The 14208-nt window shown below is 40.6% G+C and overlaps 1 protein-coding gene across 1 annotated transcript; it reads left to right on the top strand.

The window, feature by feature from the left end:
- The first annotated feature begins 930 nt into the window (after positions 1-930).
- On the top strand, positions 931-13503 carry LOC108892225 (NLR family CARD domain-containing protein 3). Its single transcript, XM_051067920.1, has 11 exons — positions 931-1073; positions 2169-2273; positions 2658-2746; positions 2959-4843; positions 6985-7158; positions 7851-8024; positions 8746-8919; positions 10236-10409; positions 11064-11237; positions 11847-12416; positions 13118-13503. Exons 1-10 carry the CDS (start codon positions 943-945, stop codon positions 11860-11862), a joined length of 3096 nt encoding a protein of 1031 aa, XP_050923877.1. The 5' UTR covers positions 931-942; the 3' UTR covers positions 11863-12416; positions 13118-13503.
- Positions 13504-14208: the final 705 nt, after the last annotated feature.

Here is a 14208-nt window from a genome sequence, read left to right on the forward strand (position 1 = left end):
TGTGTCTCAGTGTTACAGTGAGAAACTCAGTAACTAAAGAGAAAAACAATGAGCAGCAAGAATACAAGCTGTTACCAAGGTCAAAGGTCATACCAAATCTGAAGCTCTTTGGTTTTTATGTGTGAAAAAGGAATATTTAGTTGTTTCAGTTTGTTATTTACCAAAAAAATAAAAATCACATTTTTAGTTTTAAACAAGTTTTAGAAAGATTTCTGAAATATTGCTGTTTTCTTGTTTTGATGACAGGTGAGGCAGGTATGTGAGAACAGGGAGGGAACATTAACACATTAACCTGAAAGTGTTGAGTGAGTTCAGACTCCATTTAGTGTGCACAGAGCAGAAGGAGGAAAGTGAAGGCTGAGGCACGGTGAGTGTTAACACAACATTCAGATTATTTTCCTGTCAAAGTCTCTGAGTCTGTTTTCTCCCTGTGGACTGTCGAGGGAAGAAGAGTCAGGATGAACTTGTGTCCAAACAAAGACACTGAGAGAAAAGGAGGGAATCATGTCGTGTGTGTTACTTCCTGTTCTCTCAGTCACAGTTTGACACAACGCTGTGATGATATTAGAGAATATTATAAATATTATAATATAAATAAAATAAATAAACTGTATATTTCTACTGTGTTTGGTCACGTACCTGACGTCTGCCTCAGACTGACTCACACTGACTGAGTTCATCGTCATCACACACACTGCTCACTGCTGTGGCAGGAAACAAGGAGGGGGGCTATAGCTTTAATAATCAACACTGATATTTGATGTTTCTTATATCACATAGTTTTACAGCTCGCCAGATCATAAACATTATTTATATAGTTTATTATATAGTAAGTCTGTAAACATGGTTTGTTGTGTGTGTTACTTCCTGTTCCTGGTTCTTGTGTCTCTGAGTCTCAGTCAGTGTTACTGTTTCCCTCTCAGACTGACTGAAGTCCAGAAGATGAGTGTTTGTGTGGAGGAAGAGGAGGACAGAGCAGAGTCTCCAGGATCCATCTGTCTGTCTATGAAGAGTGACCGGTCCAAAGGAAAACCTCCAGTCTTCAGTAATGAACCTGGACCCTCAGACACAAAGTAAGAGACAGTTTAGAATAGAATAGAATAGAATGCCCTTTATTGTCATTATACTAAAAGTACAACGAGATTGGGGAGCTTCTCCTTTACAGTGCAAACATAGAAATATACAAAAACAAAAAAAAAACAAAAAACAAACAAACAAACAAAAAAAAAATATATATATATATATATAAAAGATATACAAAACAGTGCAACTCTATATGCAATGAGGTATAGGTGTGAGTGTGAATGTATTGCACAGGTTTTAAATATTAAATATTAAAGTGCACAGAGTGAGGAAAGTTTATATTGCGCAGTCCGTGTTATGTTGGTGAGAGTTTAAGGTGGTGATTGTTTCTACTGTGAACTGAGCTGAAGATGATTCAGTTTTCTAATGTGGTTTAATAACCTTAATTATAACACTGAGGTTTGTTGAATTCATTCACTGCTTTTCTTGTTGTTTGAGCTCTGACAGGTTTATTTCCACCACTACAGAGAGCTTGATCACTGTCCTGAAATATAGTTTTTATTCAGCTGAGACTTTAAGTTGAGCAGCAGAGGACAGATTGTTTTATTCATGTTCAGTTGTTTTCTAGATGTTCACCAACTCACTCTGACTGTGCTCACTGTCATCATCAGTCTTTTTAATAAAGTACTGATTTGGCTGATTCAGCCAGAAAATACAGTTTGTTGTTTTGTTTCCAAACTTGGAGTCAATTCATGATTTAATCTGTTGTTTTTAACCTTCAAGACAAAACAAAGCTCCTCCTGTCAATATGACATTATTCACTTGTTTCATTGACTTTGTAGCGTTTCAGTAAGTCGGCCATGTTTGTTGGTAACAGTTTCTGATACATCACACGTTTGTTCAGGGCTTTTATTTTTCGTAGTCGATACCTGTGGTGTCAGACTTGAAACCAGATCTGAAATGGAACCAGGAAGTGGAACCCAACCCCTGGAACAGAGATTGGAAATGTCTTTAAACAAGTGTTAATGTTCAGAACATGTAGAGAGACATGAGAACATCACTACTGTCATTATCAAACCATGATCATATGTTACATCTGCTCTTTACAAGTGTTAATATGTGTAAAATCTGAGTTGTTTCCACAGACTGAGAGCAGAGTCTCCAGGATCCATCTGTCTGTCTATGAAGAGTGACCGGTCCAAAGGAAAACCTCCAGACTTCAGTAATGAACCTGGACCCTCAGACACAAAGTAAGAGACAGTTTCTACTGAGAACTGAGCTGAAGATATTTCAACATTAGCAGTAGTAGGAGCTCTGGGTGGATATTTACTGAGGGTTTGTGGTCCTTGTTTCTAAAGTCACAGTCACATTGTGTTTGTCTTCATTTAGTAAAGGACTGTTCAGAGGTTTTGAGCAGGAAACAGTGAAGAAACCAGCACTGCTGAAAACTGTCTTCAAATAAACTGTCTCCTGTTCAAGTTGACAACAAATGGGAGGAGGGAATGTAAATGTATCCACACAGCTTTCTGATCTATCACTGCAGATAATAGATTATAGAGCTGCATTCAACCTGTGAGCTGAGGGTTTTCCTCCACTGATGTAACGTGTTATAATGAATGTGTTGATGTCCACAGAAAGAAGAAGAGGAGTGATGTTTCTGTGGAGGAAAGATCCAGACCAGGACCTGGACTGCAGACAGCCAGTCAGACCAGCACTGTACAAAGTAAGACTGAACATGTGTCTGCTGATGTCTTCATTTGTGAAAACAGGACTTGTTGTTTTCTACAGAGTCATTTGTTCTATCACACAGCTCTGACATTTAAGATGATTCTAAAGAGCACAACATGAAAAAGCTTTTCTCTGCTTGTTTTTCTGGAGCTGATGAAAAGAATCAGATTGTCTTTCTTTAGTCTGACATTGTTTGTTGTCTTTCAGCAGATAGTGGTCTGCAGGAGGTTTTAGATGAACATCAGATCAGTCTGAGGAGGAGATGTGAACGTGTGACTGAAGGAACTGATGGAACAGGAAGTAGAACCCTCCTCAACAGGATCTACACTGAGCTCTACATCACAGAGGGACAGAGTGAAGAGGTTAATACCCAACATGAGGTGAGGCAGCTGGAGACAGCTTCCAAGAAGAAGACCCTCCATGACACTCCAATCAGGTGCCAGGACATCTTTAAAGCCTTACCTGACCAACAGAGACCCATCAGAGTGATTCTGACCAACGGCGTCGCTGGTGTTGGAAAAACCTTCTCAGTGCAGAAGTTCACTCTGGACTGGGCAGAGGGCTCAGAAAACCAAGATGTCAGTCTGCTGGTTCTGCTTTCGTTCAGGGAGCTGAACCTGATCAGAGATGAGCAGTACAGTCTTCTCACGCTGCTCCATGTTTTCCATCCAACATTACAGAAGGTCACAGCAGAGAAGCTGGCTGTCTGTAAAGTTCTGTTCATCTTTGACGGCCTGGATGAAAGCAGACTTTCACTGGATTTCAACAACAGGAAGGTTGTGTCTGACGTCACACAGAAGTCATCAGTCAACGTGCTGCTGACAAACCTCATCCAGGGGAATCTGCTTCCCTCGGCTCTGGTCTGGATAACTTCCAGACCTGCAGCGGCCAATCAGATCCCTCCTTCATGTGTTGACAGGGTAACAGAAGTACGAGGCTTCACTGACCCACAGAAGGAGGAGTACTTCAGGAGGAGATCCAGTGATGAAGAGCTGTCCAACAGAACCATCTCACACATCAAGACCTCCAGGAGCCTCCACATCATGTGTGGAGTCCCAGTCTTCTGCTGGATCACTACTACAGTTCTGGAGCACATGTTGACTACAGAGCAGAGAGGAGAGCTGCCCAAGACCCTGACTGACCTGTACTCACACTTCCTGCTGGTTCAGACAAAGAGGAAGAAGAACAAGTACCATGAGGGATGTAAAGAAAAGAAGAAGAAAAACAAGAATAAGAGTCAACAGGAGCTGACGGAGGCTGACAGGGAAGTTCTTCTGAAGCTGGGGAGGCTGGCGTTTGAACAACTGGAGAAAGGAAACATCATGTTCTACCAAGAAGACCTGGAGCAGTGTGGTCTTGATGTGACAGAGGCCTTGGTGTACTCAGGAGTTTGTACAGAGATCTTCAAAAGAGAGAGTGTGATCTTCCAGAAAACAGTCTACTGCTTTGTTCATCTGAGCGTTCAGGAGTTTCTGGCTGCAGTCTACATGTTCCACTGTTTCACCAACAGGAACACACAGGTACTGAAGAAGTTCCTGGGGAAAGACTGGAACAACAGGGACTCAAAGCCAGAGTCTTTTCTCAAGAAGATTTCTAAGTCTTTTGGGAAAGACAACAGCAGTGACTCATCACTCAATGTCTTCCTGAGGAGAGTCATGGAGAAATCCCTTCAAAGTAAAAATGGTCACCTGGACCTGTTTGTTCGCTTCCTTCATGGCCTCTCTCTGGAGTCCAACCAGAGACTCTTAGGAGGTCTGCTGGGTCAGACAGAGAACAGTCCAGAAATCATCCAGAGAGCCATCAACAACCTGAAGGAGATGAACAGTGATAAAATCTCTCCTGACAGAAGCATCAACATCTTCCACTGTCTGATGGAGATGAACGACCACTCAGTTCATCAGGAGATCCAAGAGTTCCTGAAGTCAGAGAACAGATCAAAGAAGGAACTCTCTGAGATCCAGTGCTCAGCTCTGGCCTACATGCTGCAGATGTCAGAGGAGGTTCTGGATGAGTTGGACCTGAAGAAGTACAAGACATCAGAGGAGGGACGACTGAGGCTGATCCCAGCTGTGAGGAACTGCAGGAAGGCTCAGTGAGTCCAGACATGATCATTAACATCATCAGTCAGTAGATCAGTAGTTCAGTTCTTCAGATCTACACAGTATTAAATTATTCTCATTAGTCTTAGTTTTACAGTGCACAGTCTTTAGGTCAGGTGTGTTTTTTCTGGAGATGTTTTGAAAGCTGTGAGAGATAAAAATGTAGATTCTTCAGTTGGTTGTGATTGTTGCTGTGAAGTTAATGAAAACAGTTTTTCTGTTTCTTTGTATTGAATTGTTAGATTCTACATTTATTTAGAAATCTTCTGTTTATCTGATTGAAATCTTTCTAATTAAAGCAGAACTCCACTGATCTTACACCTCAGTGTGTTTCCAGGTGTTGGGGAGTACGACTCCATCTGTGGAAACAGTAGTTTGAAGCCTTTAGTTTCTCCAGAGGAGCTGAGTGAAGTCTGATAAATGTCCTCAGGTGATGTCACCTGAGTCAGCGTCGGTCAGGAATGAAGACTACAAGTTTGAAAAGTTTAAAAATGTGGAGGTGTGGAGTTAAAAAGAAGTGAACTTACCAAACCTCTGTAACAAATGAAACAGAAACACTCAGCTCAAATTAAAGGTTCCACTTTACATTTTTAATTCTCTACATTTAAGTGAGAGTGAAACTTTTTCTGAACAGCAGCTGCTGTGATAACAACAAACAGTGATGGGATAATGGTTAATACTGAAACTTAATGTAACAGCTGCACATGTGGAGACAAGTTATCAAATGAGTGAAGAGATTCAGTAATGTCATTTAAACTTTAACTATTTAAAGTTTGCTGACATTATCATGAGCCACCATAAACTACTGATCAGACCAGACCAAGAGTTATTGTTTATGAATTCAACTTTTCATTTGGAAGAATGAAATGATGTTAGTTATTTTCAACAGTCACCAAATGTTTGCTGTGTATGGATGTGAACAGTATCACCTGACAGCAGCAGGTAGCAGAGAGAGATCATCTTTAACTGTTGACTCAGCTGAACTCATCAGAAAAAAAAAATCAGAAAAAAATTAAAGTCAAACAAAGATTCCCATTAAAAGTCTGCAGGTCTGAGACAGAGTGATGAGAATTATTGTTTAATTTCAAACACCATGAGATAAGATGAACTGAACCACAGATGTGAAGAACAGATTTTAATCAAATTCTGTCTTTTTTTTTTTTTTTTTTAATAAATGTGTTTATTAATTTTCTTCATAATAAACAAACATACAAAAGACAAGACCAGACAAAACAACAAAACCACACAACAACTACAACAACAAGCTGGGAATAGCAATGCAAAAACCCAGACAGATCAGTTCTGGGTAAATGTAGCAGGTACATTATGCAACTTAGAGTGAGATACAGTGGGAGCTAAACAAAGAGAAAAGAGTGAAAAAACAAAAAATTAACAGTACTGTTTTTTATATAAATGCTCTCGTCAGTATTGCAGAGACATTTACATTCATATAATCAAGAAATGGTTTCCATATTTTTTCAAAGGCATCAGTTTTGGAGTGCAGAAGACAAGTGAGATAGTCCAGAGGTATGTGTTCCATTATTGTCCTGTGCCATCCCAACACAGAGGGGGCCTTATCTGTGATCCAGTGCTTAAGAATATTTTTCCGGGCACAAAATGTCAGGACATTATATAGTTTTTTCTGATACATCAGTGACATGATCATTTGGAAGACCCAAAAGAAGGGAAACTGGGTTGAGTTCAAGCTTTTTTTTTCAGAACCTTCTGTATTTCAAACAAGATATCATTCCAATATTTTTGTATTTTTAAACAAGACCAGTAGCAATGAGTAAGATCACCAATTTCTGTCTTACATTTAAGACAAACTGGAGAGACATCTTTTCTATACTTGGAGAGACGGTTGGGGGTAGCATGTGCTCTATGCAGGATCTTTAATTGCATCGCTCTTGTCCGGTTACAAACAGTTATTTTCCTTGCATTATCCCAGATGCTGTCCCACATCTCCTCTGTTATCTCAACACCCAGTTCCCTCTCCCAGATTTCTCTCAATGTCCGAGTGCCGAGACTTAGGCAATTCCCCAGGCTAAATTCTGTCTTTTTATGTATGTTGTGTATTTTTATTACAAATTGTCTGATTTTATTCTGACAGATTAATTTTTTTCTCTAATCACAGACTTTATGACTGTGGACTCTCAGAGACTCACTGGGAAGTTGTGGCCTCAGCTCTGAAGTCCAACCCCTCCCATCTGAGAGAACTGGACCTGAGTGGAAACAAGCTGCAGGATTTAGGAGTGAAGCTGCTGTCTGCTGGACTGGAGAGTCCAAACTGTAAACTGGAGACTCTGAGGTCAGTTCACTGACTGGACCTGTTTCAGGTTTTTTGTACATATTAATTTCAAATCTTGGATCTTGTAGTTTCAGTTTTTAAATTTTATTTCTGTGTGATGATTTTTAAACAATTATCTGGTGAAGAGAAAAATCTGCTGTAAATAAAGAGGGAACTTTGTCCTAAATAGTCTGTAACTCTGTCTGACTCAGACTGATGGAGCTTCATTCAGCTGCAGCTGAACTCATCAAGTCATTTCTTACAGTGTAGTTGTGTCAGGAAGAGAGCACTTCACAGTCAGTATGGACAGCAGGAAGGATTACTGCCACCAACAACTCTGTCATCTACATATGACATGTGACTGTTGCTTTAAGACAAGAAACATGAAACTCTCCTTTAACATTGTTTCATTACACAAACCTGCTCAGATACAAAATCCAGAGAGAAGAAGGTCCAACATGTCTGATCTGATCTTTATCTTCTAATGACAGACTGACTGAGGTCAGCAGCAGGTTCTGAATCAGTGTTGACATGAACAGGTGTCTGAATGTTGAGCTGACATTTGGATGATGTCTGTAGAAGGCTGACATTATGATGATCCACAATAACAGAAGGACAAAGTCACTCTACTCATTTTAGACCAAACATCATTGATCAGGACAGATCTGATTGATTATCAATGATTTGATCTACATCTTTTATTCTTTATTCAGGTTGTATGACTGCAGTTTGTCAGAGATCAGCTGTTCTTCTCTGGTCTCAGCTCTGAAGTCCAACCCCTCCCATCTGAGAGAACTGGACCTGAGAGGAAACAACCTGCAGGATTCAGGAGTGAAGGATCTGTGTGGTTTTCTGCAGAGTCCAGACTGTAGACTGGAGACTCTGAGGTCAGACTCTAGTTTATGGCTCTTGTTCTGTGTTTGGTACCAAGTTCAGTTTAAAACAGCTCGGTAAACAAACCTTTATCACTGATGTCAGTTTTTCACTGTCAGTCATGTGAATATGGTGTATAGAAAGTGTTGAGTCGTACTTCTCTTAGTACCTACGTTTCCTGAAGGCATCGTGATTGAGGAAGGTCCTTGGCTCTTTGTTCTGCTGTCACTCATGATCCCACGCCCCTCTCAGTTGATGCCACGCCCCCCACGCCAGGTCAGGGCCCAGAGTGTGAGACTGAAAAACGTACCATCTGAAAATGAAAAAAAAAAAGGTTTGAAACAAAAAAAAAGATGTGAATCTGAAATCACAAAATCTGCAACTGAAAAAAATACGACCTCGAATATCAAAATATGTGTGAAAGGAAAAATGAAAATAAATAATTTATTTGATAGAATTCAGGAACTGAATCAAAATTCTATTTAAACTTTTCCAACACTTATTTTTATTTTCAGTACAATGTTGTATTTTTAAAGTTCAAGATCAAACTTTGAACTTTCAGTTTCAAATCTTAGTTTTTCAGTTACAAACTCTGTTGGTTCAGGTGTTTGGAGTTTCCAGTTTCTAAACTTGTTCATTCTAAACCTTCTTCAGCTCTGAACAGATGATGAAACACTGAATGGTTTCAAGCAGGAACTTTGTCTCCTAAACTCAAATCTTTGATTCTTTATTCAGGTTGTGGAACTGCAGTTTGTCAGAGATCAGCTGTTCTTCTCTGGTCTCAGCTCTGAAGTCCAACCCCTCCCATCTGAGAGAACTGGACCTGGGTAACAACAACCTGCAGGATTCAGGAGTGAAGGAGCTGTGTGGTTTTCTGCAGAGTCCAGACTGTAGACTGGAGACTCTGAGGTCAGACTCCATATTTTCTTTCTGTGCTGAGATGAACAGGAACAGGAGCCTCCTGTGTGTTTGTGAAGTGTGATGAGATCCTGAAGACCTCGCAGAGAAAAAGAGACACGACCAGTTAATGTAAAATACATATTCATGTCAACATCACCTCCAGGCAACAAAATGAAACATGCTGACAAAATAATATGAATGTGTTTGAGTCCTGTGACGGGATTTGAAACAGTAGATTTCAGTGATATAAAGAACAACAGGGCATCTCTCTCACTAACCACTGACCTGGTTACTGTATTAACTATAGAAACCTTGGTCACTCTGTCGGCTGTTTAACATGTTATTGATTCAGGAAACACCCATGTCAACTGGTGATAGTCTCAACTTTACATTAACAGTCACTGTCTACCTGAAAAACAAATGACTGTCTTCTAAGACCTGGGAAAACCCTGGTGTAGTGGAGGACAAACACAAGCATGCCCCCCCCCAGGAAATTTTTCTGTTATAAAGTGGACAGAGTGGTCATCACACCAGCAAAACTATGAGACAATAACAGCAACAGAAACCAAAGCACGTTCCTGAAAGTGTGGCTGTTGAACTGCACAGTCTGACAGAGTTTATGGCTCTTGTTCTGTGTTTGGTACCAAGTTCAGTTTAAAACAGCTCGGTAAACAAACCTTTATCACTGATGTCAGTTTTTCACTGTCAGTCATGTGAATATGGTGTATAGAAAGTGTTGAGTCGTACTTCTCTTAGTACCTACGTTTCCTGAAGGCATCATGATTGAGGAAGGTCCTTGGCTCTTTGTTCTGCTGTCACTCATGATGCCACGCCCCTCTCAGTTGATGCCACGCCCCCCACGCCAGGTCAGGGCCGAGAGTGTGAGACTGAAAAACGTACCATCTGAAAATGAAAAAAAAAAAGGTTTGAAACAAAAAAAAAGATGTGAATCTGAAATCACAAAATCTGCAACTGAAAAAATACGACCTCGAATATCAAAATATGTGTGAAAGGAAAAATGAAAATAAATAATTTATTTGATAGAATTCAGGAACTGAATCAAAATTCTATTTAAACTTTTCCAACACTTATTTTTTATTTTCAGTACAATGTTGTATTTTTAAAGTTCAAGATCAAAATGTGAACTTTCAGTTTCAAATCTTAGTTTTTCAGTTACAAACTCTGTTGGTTCAGGTGTTTGGAGTTTCCAGTTTCTAAACTTGTTCATTCTAAACCTTCTTCAGCTCTGAACAGATGATGAAACACTGAATGGTTTCAAGCAGGAACTTTGTCTCCTAAACTCAAATCTTTGATTCTTTATTCAGGTTGTGGAACTGCAGTTTGTCAGAGATCAGCTGTTCTTCTCTGGTCTCAGCTCTGAAGTCCAACCCCTCCCATCTGAGAGACCTGGACCTGAGTAACAACAAGCTGCAGGATTCAGGAGTGAAGGAGCTGTGTGGTTTTCTGCAGAGTCCAGACTGTAGACTGGAGACTCTGAGGTCAGTTCACTGTCTGTTACTGTTGGAGATCTTCTATCTTTAATCCACAACTGAAGCTCATTTATCTTCACACAGAACTTGAATCCATTGATTTAGAATGAATGACATGTTAAATAGTGGTTGTTCCATATTGTCAGTTGTTCTGATCTCACACTGAGAATTATTCCTTCAGGTTCAGTTCATGTCAGTCAGTTGTCATCAATAATGTCTGTTCACTTCAATCAAAGCTTCACAACTCACACACTGGTATTTCTCCCAGTCAGAGGACTCATGTTTTCTAAATACACTGTAGAAAATGTCCAGTGGTCGTTGGTCAAAGACAATTTTTATCACAACAACAGACAGAAGATCCTCACAGCTGATATTTGGACAAATCCACTGAAAAACACTTGATGAAGAGAAACTCTTCTTTTCTTTGAAGTTAGTTTCAGTTTGTGTAAAAATTGTTGTATTTTTTCATCCAGTTGAATTTACTTACTTAATGTGTGAAGGAGGAAAAGTTTAAAGGAGCTCACTGTTGGTTTGACACGTTTCACTCCATTAACTGACAATCTTGTTGTAAGACTTATTATTATTATTGAGAAAACATCATTGATCAGGACAGATCTGATTGATTATCAATGATTTGATCTCCATCTTTTATTCTTTATTCAGGTTGTGGTCCTGCAGGTTGTCAGAGATCAGCTGTTCTTCTCTGGTCTCAGCTCTGAAGTCCAACCCTTCCCATCTGAGACATCTGGACCTGGGTAACAACAACCTGCAGGATTCAGACCTGAAGCCTCTCCATGATCTTGTGAAGGACCCAGACTGTAGACTGGAGACTCTGAGGTCAGTAGTTGGAGTCAGTCCATGCTGCTTCCATCAGTATTGTCCTAAACACAGTTAGTATCAGAGCAAAGATCCAGTGTTTCCTGTAAAGCTGGGACCTTCTCAGTGGCTGCTTTCCTCAGTGAAGCTGTGAGAGGAGAATGGTGACAGGCTTCAGGATTGGACAGAAAGACAGAGAGACAGAGAACAGTCAGCCAATCAGATCAGCCAGAAGCTGGTTGTGATGATGTGTTTGAGTTGATGTGAAGACGACTGTTGTTGTTGTGTTGATGTGTTGAGGAAATAAAGCTGGATTCCAGCTGACAGACTCACAACATGTACAGAGACAGTGGTCCTCATTCATCAAACTGTGGAAGCAGCAGATCTGATCTGACACTGTTTGTTGTCTCATTTCAACACTGAACAACTGAGGAGTTTGATGTTTGTCACAGCTCTGAGATCAGTGTGACTGGATCCTGCAGATCACTGGCTCTGGAACCATGTGGTCTTTATACAGAGCAGAAGCTCTGCTGAATGCCAGTCATCACATCTGTATATCTGTCCATCTGATGAAGAGTCTCTGTAAACACTGATCCACCTCCTCTCTGCTCTGTCTCTCTCTCTCTGCAGGTGGAGGTTGTGGTGAGGATGAGCTGTGTCCTGATGATCCAGATGTTGAAGCAGCAGCAGCAGCAGCAGCTTGTGTGTAGAGAGGCTCTGACTGGACCATGTTACTGGGAGGTAGAGTGGAGAGGAGAGCTTCATCCAGCAGTGACTGACAGAGGAATCAGAAGAAGCAGTCTGAACTGATCTGAGAACAGCTCCACTGTCAGACACAGAGTCTAGTCCACCATCATCCCTGTGTGTTCCTCTGGATCTGACAGAGGATCATTAGTGGATCTGGACTTAAAGTTCAGAACGTTGCTCTCAACAGTTTCCAGGCTGAGCTTCACACTGGAACTCTGGAGGACGTTCATCTCTCCAGCAGAGCTCAGAGACTTGGAGAATCAATGTGACAGAGCAGTGAAGATGTTCTGGAGGTTTGTGGTGGAACAACATCTCACTAAGACTCTTCATGTTGTTATTGTTGTCTGTACATTTCTGGTGTTTTGGACTGAAGCACAGCTGTAGTCACCACTGAGGTCTCGAGGTGTTGGAAAAACATTTATAAGATGACGGATGATCTCAGTTACACCTGAGGTAACTAATCTGTTTACATTAGTCCACTATGGTTTTCAATTAGAAGAATACAGACAGATGTTAACTATATTCCTTTAACTTAAACCTCTGGCAACTTAAACATAAAATATTCATTTGCTTTTGGTTTAAGAAATTAGCAGCGTGCAAAAGTTCAACAATAAACTACGACAACGCTTTTGCCGTTGATATATTTGAAATGCTCTTGGGGGCCCTCTGGTGGTCACTATGGCCCTAAGCAGGCACAAGGTTCAACCCTAGTTTGGGGTTCAACGTCAAATGTTTAACTTCACCCACTAACCCAAACAAGTCAATCAATCAGAACACTGTTTAACCCCAATTCAACAGTTAAACCAATTACAGTTCATCCTCAGGGGAATGTGAATGTGTGAACCAGAATTCATCACAGTCCATCCAACAGTTGTTGGGACATTTCAGTCAAAACAGAAATTGAAAAAGTCAGAGGATCAGAAAGAGAAAAGTCGTCAGGACTCCGTGATTGCTGACAGCTTGTGGCAGATGAAATAATAACCTCTCACCTCTGTTCATGTGGCTGCAGTGAGTTGATTCCCTCAGTGTCTGAGTTCAGACTGGTTCACAGACAGTGGGAGACAATGTGTTTTACACAGAACAAGATGTAGTTGGTGTTGTTTGTGTCAGAACAGAAATCAGGAACATAACAAGAACTTCTGTTTCCTCCTCAGACCTGCAGGGTGTGAGGTTTGGATCCACCAGCAGGGGGCAGCAACCGTCCAACATCCACACACTGTAAATGTGTGAAGTGGCTGCAGTGTGTGAGCGACTTTAACACAACCAAAGCAGCATTAAAGGATCAGTGTTGAGTGAGTTTGCAGCTGTTCAGTCCTCCATGATGTGATGACAGAGCCTGTTGATTTCACTCTGAGCTGAAACCACAATCAGACTTTCTACAAAGTTGAGTTGATTTTTTTTGCTGAGTCAGAACTGCAGGTTTAGAAATGAGGTTATGCAACAGTCTGGAGTTATATAACAAACAGAGTCAGACTGCAGAGAGGGCTAAACACTTATTAAAGGCTGAATACCAATAAATATTGATCTTCTTTAGACGTCATCTGTTCTCTCTCCATGTGTTTCCTGTCTCTCTGGACTGTCACAATACGAGCTTTAAAATTCAAACCTTTTCCACTCAGATCAGTTTCATATCAGTCATTAGTCTCTGGTTCAAAGTTTGGAACAGGCAGAATTTTACCACATATTGTGAAATCATAGCTGCATGGATCAACCTCCTGCAGGGAAATCATTTCTTCTTCCTCCTCTCACAGGCTTCAGGGATGAATGGTCAGTAATTTTCATTATTTTCTGACACTTTATAGATGAAATAATCGATCAGTTATTAAAGAAAATAACTGTCAGATCAGATAATGAAGATAATTATCATCTTCAGATCTTTTAGATCAGTCGTCCTTCACAGACCTGAGGCCATGAAACCTGGATCTACTAATGAGCGACTGGTCATCAACGGCGACAGTTTATCTGCATATGAACATACCTTCTAGGAGACTGTTATGATCCTGTGATACTGTGTTTGTCAAGAGTCCTAAACGTGACCAGGAGGAGGACAGGAGCTAAAACTGTATTAAAATGTGATCTAGCTTTAGTTTTTTTGAAACTCTCGCTGCAGAGTTGTGGGCTGTCTCAGTGAAAGCATGAGAAACTCCTCCAAACCTTTCAGGTGATTTCACACGAAGCTCAAAATGTGAGTAACACCTTGTAAATATTTCACGAAGCTCTCTTCCAGTCAGCTCCATGTAGTTCC

Source organism: Lates calcarifer, unplaced genomic scaffold (assembly GCF_001640805.2).
Source record: "Lates calcarifer isolate ASB-BC8 unplaced genomic scaffold, TLL_Latcal_v3 _unitig_2125_quiver_1411, whole genome shotgun sequence".
NCBI classification, from domain to species: domain Eukaryota; kingdom Metazoa; phylum Chordata; class Actinopteri; family Centropomidae; genus Lates; species Lates calcarifer.